At 40.1% G+C, this 6,830-nt stretch overlaps 1 protein-coding gene across 2 annotated transcripts in view; it reads right to left on the bottom strand.

The window, feature by feature from the left end:
* Positions 1-3,692: 3,692 nt before the first annotated feature.
* The window catches only part of LOC102479358 (oligophrenin-1-like), a 248,080-nt gene continuing 244,942 nt past the window's right edge, over positions 3,693-6,830 (bottom strand). For both annotated transcript variants that reach the window (XM_014591357.2, XM_027775453.1), the window contains exon 5: positions 3,693-3,809. In XM_014591357.2, the coding sequence (XP_014446843.2) occupies positions 3,714-3,809 (96 nt within the window). In that variant the 3' untranslated portion in view covers positions 3,693-3,713. The remainder of the gene's footprint in view (positions 3,810-6,830) is intronic.

Genomic DNA, 6,830 nt, shown 5'->3' with positions numbered 1-6,830 from the left:
CATTTTTTTTCCCATATGAAGGATAATCTTGCTGGGTACAATATTCTTGGTTGAAATTGCTTTTCCCTTAACACTTTGAATATATTTTCACAATCTTTCCTTGTTCACATTGTTTCCAATGGGAGTTCTGCTGTTAGCCTGATGGGATATCCTTTGCAGGTAACTTGCTGTTTTTCTCTTTGCAATCTTAGTATCTTGTCTGTGATTTTGCTCAATCTGGCTATAAGGTGTCTTGGAGAACATCTTGGATTGATTCTATTTGGGGTTCTTTGTATTTCGTGGGACTGGATTTTTGATTGCCTCTCCAGGTTTGGAAACTTCCCTTGCAGGAATTCATGGAATAGATTGTCAATGCCCTAATGAGTCTCTTCACTTTCTGGGATACCAATTATCCAGATGTTTGGATGTTTGATGGTATCTAGTATTTCTCACATATTATTCTTATTTGGGGGGCAATTTTCTCAGTCTTCATGGTGGATTTTTCTTTTTTCTTTTGGAGAGGTTTTTGCTATAGGGCACGTGCGCTCACCAGAAAGACCAAGAGAAACAGAGAGACAGAAAGCGAGAAATCAACCCCCGAGGGGATGGTCACGCCACAATCCCTTCTCCTCCACTGTCCTCTCAGCATCTTGGGCACCCACGCACACGTGCCCAGAGTGAGTTTAGGCCACCGGGTTTGGGACTCATGGAAGTCCAGAGACATAGCCATTACTCTAATTGCTGGTCCAGCATGGTGGATTTTTCTAAGCCAGCAATTTTCTCTTCTACGTCTGAGATTACATTTTCTATTCCTTATCAGACATTTCCATGATTTCCATTGAACTGTCCATGGATGAAGAGGAGCTATTCTTTTCCCTCGGAGGAGTGATATTTTCTTGATTTCCCATATTTCTTGTGGCCCTGCAGTGATTTCTTGTCATTTGATGGATGGTGTGTTTCTTCCTAAACTTGAAGTTAAATCTGAGTGTTCAGGAGTGTGCAGAAAGAGGTGATCTGGAATCTCTTTGCCATTCCATTTTGATCCCTTTGGGGATCAGATTCAGTAGATATCAAGGAATATATTAACCCTAATAGTATTTGGATGTTTGGCTATAGTTCCCTTAGATCCATCTAGAAACACAGAGAATGGAGATTGAAGAGCAGAGAGATGAGATAAAAGAAAAAGTAAAGGAAATGGAGAGAAATAAACACACACGCGCACACACACACACACACACACACACACACACACAACAAAGCAACAACGAAGAAACAGAGAAAAAAAAGGAAAAAATAAACAACTAAAATATTTTTTTTTAAAAAAAGCAAAAAATAGAAAACTGTACAGCGCACAAGCGCCACACAAAATCAGTAGTTCTCAGGAGCCATGAAGGTGTCTTCTGAAGGCCTGCTCCTCATCCCTCCACTTGCGTTTGTGGGCTGGTGGCTGAACTGTCAGTAGAAAATCTTCATTTCTCTTTTTTCCCTGAAATCACTAGTTCTCAGGAGTCATGAAGGTGCCTTCTTATGAAGGCTTGCCCCTTGCCTCTCCCCTTGAGTTTGTGGGCTGGAAACTGAATTATCAGTAGAAAATCTTCATTTCTCTTTTCTCCCCCGAAAAAAGTTCCCAGGAGCCATGAAGGTATCTTCTTCTTCTTCATGTTTCTTCTCTTAAGAACACTAATGCTATTTATAAGGAATCCACCAACATGACCTAATTACCTCCCAAAGGCCCCAATCTTCTAGCAACATCACATTGGAAGTTAGGATTTCAAGGTATGAATTTAGGAGGGCACATTCTTTCCATAAAATTCTGTCTCTGGCTCTCCCAAATTCATGTTCTTCTCACAGGCAAAATGCATTGATCCCATCCCTACCACCCCAAAAGTCTTAACTCATTCTAGTGTCAATTCTAAAGTACAAAAAGTCCCATCTAAATGATTTATAAATCATCTATGGGTGAGATGTAAGGTACATTCACCCTGAGGCAAAATTCCTCTGCAACTGTAAACCTGTGAAACTAAACAGGTGATGAATTAAAAAAAAAAAAAAAGGACAAGCATTAAGAGAGACATTCTTATTCAAAAAGGGAGAAATAAGAAAGAAAAAAGGGGGTGAGGGGTCCCAAGCTACTCTAAAATATAGCAAGGTAAATTCCGTGAGATCTTAAGACCTGAGAATAATTCTCTTCGGCTTGATGCTTTGGTTTCCAAACCCTTTAATGATAGTAACATCATCCCCTACTGCCATGTAGGTTTCTTTGGTTGAGTGGGGGCACCATCCATATTGGTGCTCTTTGGTTGAGTGGGGGTCCGCACATGTTGCTGCTCATTTTTGAGCCAGAGGGTGCTGCCCCTACTGCTGCTCCCTGCAGTGGCCCATCTCTTGAGCACTGTACAGGGGCAACCTACCCCTCCAAATCTTCAAGTTCTGTCTTACATTTGCCTAAGAATTCCTCCTTTGTGTCTCTCTTCTTGCACTCTATTATAAACAGGCAGGAAACACCAATCTGCTCTTTAAACTTAGAAATTGTCTCTGTTAAATATCCAATTTCACTGCACACAAGTTCTACCTTCCACAAAACACTAGAACACAGATACAATTCAGTTAAATTATTTTATATTTTAGAACACTGAATGCCTTTTCTCCATTGTCCAATAATGTATTCCTCATTTCCATCTGTAACCACATGAGAATCACCCTTAATGTCCATATTTCTACCAACAATCTGTACATGATTATTTATGTACTCTCTCAGAAGATGGAAGCTTTCTCTACAGTTCTCTCCTTTGTGAGTCTTCACTGAAACTGCTTTTAAAAGTCCCTTCATGGCCCAGAGTTGTGACACAGTCAGTAGCTAACTGAACTGCAATGCTAGAAGCCACATGACTATTGTTTCAGGTACCTGGATTGGTCCTAAAATATGCAGGCCATGTGCACAGGTGCCCAAGATCCTGACAAGCTGGAAGACTGAATGTCTGTGGGAAGGGGATCATGGCATGCCAACATCCTGTTTAGGGTGCTCTTTTCTCTCTCTTATGTTCACATATACAAGATCTCTATCATGAATAAAATTAAAAGTTTAATAAAGTCTCTTCATAACAATGTCAGCTTTTTCTAGCATGCACCTCAAAACTCTTCAGTTTCTACCAATTATCCAGCTCCAATGATGTTTTCACATTTTTAGGTATTTGTTACAGCAGCATCCTACTTCCTGTCACCAATTTCTGAATTAGTCTATTCCCCAGAGAAATAGAACCAGTAGTTATATGATTATGGGGATTGGGAAGTCCCATAATTTGTCATCTGCAAGCTGGAGGCCAGGAAAGTCAGTGGTATAGTTTGAAGACCTAAAAGCCTGAGTCATTGGTGTATATACCAATTGAGGTCTGAAGGCCTGAGAGTCAGGATACCCTAGGATAGGAGAAGATCATTATCCCATGTCATTCAGTTAGAGTTAATTCATTTTTATTCCATTTTTTTTCATTCTATTAAGGTCCTCAACACATTGGACGATGCCCACCACATCGGTGAGTGTGGACTTTCATTATTTTCTTTCACCAATTCAAATGCTAATCTTTTCTAGAAACACTCTTATAGACATGTCCCAAAATAATGTTTCAGCAGGTATCTGGGTATCCTGTGGCCCAATCAAGTTGACACATAAAATTAACCACCATATCCTTGCAGAGTGGTAGCCCACACAACTACTCAATTTCTATAAAAAATATTTGTTATACATAGAGAAAAAAATATACCTTGGTGAAGCCTATTTGTTCCTTCCGGAAATTTTCCAAGGGTTTGATCAGCAAATCACTAGCATTATGTACCTAGAGAAAAAGTAAAAAACGCAAAAAATATTTTTTAGGTTAACAAGATTCCAATACAAGGTTACTTACTATGGCATTTTCTAATAACACATCATCCTGCAAAATGCAAATTGCTTTTCTGGTTTGTTGGTTTCTGTTACTTTTTTTTTTCACCATTGATCTCTGAAAATCAAATGTATTGAGAGGAAATGAAAGAAAGAACATTATGGGCATTTATCTATAACCTTAATGGTAGTTAGACTTGAATCTTTAATCAATAAATATCTAGAGTCATGTCCAGCAGCAGACACAGAGGACTTGAAGTACATGTTGAAGAGAAAGTGAATGGAACACATATGAAAAGGCCAACTGCACCAAGTATAGCCATTTCATGGGCAACAAATAAGTCAACAATAATAGCATTAGGATAAATCCAGAATAAATCATTTGCAATCCCAGTCTGGTGTTTCACAGAAAATTCCCTTCAGAAATTGAAGTGCATTTGGGAACCAGCAGTTAGCATAATGGCTATGTTGCTAGACTCCCACGTAGTTGACCGCGGTTTGCATCCTGGACCCGGTGACTTAAAACTCACGCAAGGCACGTGTGCATGCATGACCAAGATCCCAAAAGGAGAATGGAGGAGAAGGGATTGTGGCGTGACCATTCCCCCTGGGGGGTGATTTCTTGCTTTCTGTCTCTCTGTCTCTCTCTGTCTGTCTAGCGAGCACACGCGCCCTATAGCAAAGAAAATCTCTCCCAAAAAAAAAGAAGAACTTGAAATGTATTTTACTATCACAGAGAACACTGCAACAGGTCTTCAAATTACCTAAATATAGATGCTCTGAAGCTGAGAGGAATAACCTGTCCAGGTACTATGAGTACTGGCATTGGTAAGATCTGAGATATAAAAACATCAGGGCCAAAGTAGAGATCTTGTTCTGTGGGCAGGTAAAAATACACAAAGCTTTCTCTTCACGTAAACTCCAGAAAAACTGCATCTGTCCAAGGCAAAAATGTAGGACTTGTTTCCTCAATGGTAAGAGTTAGCTTCTTTATAAGGGAAGAGCTCAGAGAAGGCTAGCTTTCTGAATGCACTGTATTAATTTTTATCTATTATGAGACAGAGAAATAAGGGACTTGTTTTTTTATCAAATAAGACATCAAATATCAATAAGACATGATAAATTATCATACCAAAGATAGAAGATAATAGAAATCCAGTTTTGACCAATTAAGAATTCTCCAGATTGGTCCAGCAGATGTAGTGGTTACATCACTGGACTCCCATGCAGATGACCAGATGACCAGGGTTTGCGTTCTGGACCCAGTAGCTTGAAAATCATGCCAGGTGCATGTGTGAGCATGCCCAAGATCCCAGGAGGAGAACGGAGTAGAAGGGATCGCAGAGTGACCATCCTCCCAGAGGGTGATTTCTCACTTTCTTTCTCACTGTCTCTGTCTCTCTCTCCAGCAATTGCACACTCTCTATGGCAAAAACCTTAAATACACACACACACACACACACACACACACACACACAAAGTAAATAAGTACATTCTGTTTTTAAAAAAATTATTCTCCAGACTGAAGAAAAAAAAAATTTTTGAGAGGTTTCTTCACTATAGGGCGCATGCGCTCGCCAGACAGACAGACAGAGGCATAGAGCTAGAAAGCGAGAAATCACCCCCCAGGGGGGATGGTCACGCTGCAATCCCTTCTCCTCCATTCTCCTCTCGGGATCTTGGGCACGCACGCACATGCGCCCGGCGTGAGTTTTAAGCCACCAGGTCCAGGACGCGAACTGTGGTCGACTATGTGGGAGTCCAGCAACATAACCATTATGCTAACTGCTGGTTCCAGACTGAAGAAATTTTTAAACAACCACCAAAAAGCAAGTAAGTTGGAACATTTGTATATATTTGATTCACATTCTCCAGGGACTTTGGGCCTCCCATTTTATGTCTAGCTATGATTAAAAGTTCAATCAATTGATTAAATTTCTAATAGGCAATCGTCTAAACTTTATATGAGAATACCTTGGTGATCCCTGATATTCTGTTCTCCTACAGTTTCTAATACTACCATCCAGGACTGCCAATATCCAGTAGAAAGTATTCAACAAGGCAGAAAGAAATCATTTTTGCCTGAGCAGCAGTAGTAGCATGTCTCCTGATCACCACATTTATATGGTTATGCTTATAAACCCTGTTTGCTAAGAGTCTAAACCTTACAAAACTGCGTAACCTTTCCCTATCCTTTCTAATCCTTATAAAAACTGATCTCTTCTTTGCCAAGACATCCAGGCCCTGTATGATTCTCATTTGTGTCTTTTTTCATCTACTGGATGAATGAAACCATTTTTCAGACCCTATTTTAATTTAGTCCTGAAAATCCTATAACTTACATCTCAGAAAGACACTTTCTTTTATAGGTCACAGATTAGTTTATTTTTAATACCCATCATACCATGAATTCATAGGGAATAGGTTCCAGTAACTCGGGCTCCTTTCCATTGGTTCTCACAAAGTGTGCTTCTCTGGGTAGAGCAGGTGGGCGTTTTAGTTGAACCCAGGTACCTTTCTCTTTGACTTCTTTCTCTTTCTGGTCATTTTCCTTCATATGTTTTAGGAAGCTATCTCTGCTCTTAGAATGATTAATATGCTCAGTATGCACATTAATTATCTTTGCAAGAATCTTGCCCTTAACTTGTTTGTTCACAACAATGCCAAAAGCATGCTGGGTAACACTGTAGACTCTTCCAGTTTTGCCATGGTAACATTTGTGGGGCATTCCTTTTTGAACAGTACCCATTCTGTTGATGTCTACAATATCACCTTTCTTGTAGATTCACATATATTTTGCCAAAGGAACAACTCCATGTTTTTTTTTTTTTGAGAGATTTTCACTGTAGGGCACGTGCACTCGCCAGACAGACAGAGAGAGACATAGAGACAGAAAGTGAGAAATCACCCCCCAGGGGGGATGGTCACGCCGCAATCCCTTCTCCTCCATTCTCCTCTCGGGATCTTGGGCACGCAC

Source organism: Tupaia chinensis, unplaced genomic scaffold, assembly GCF_000334495.1.
Source record: "Tupaia chinensis unplaced genomic scaffold, TupChi_1.0 Scaffold000566_1, whole genome shotgun sequence".
Classification (NCBI taxonomy): Eukaryota; Metazoa; Chordata; class Mammalia; order Scandentia; family Tupaiidae; genus Tupaia; species Tupaia belangeri.
This window is presented reverse-complemented; position numbering and strand designations above follow the sequence as displayed.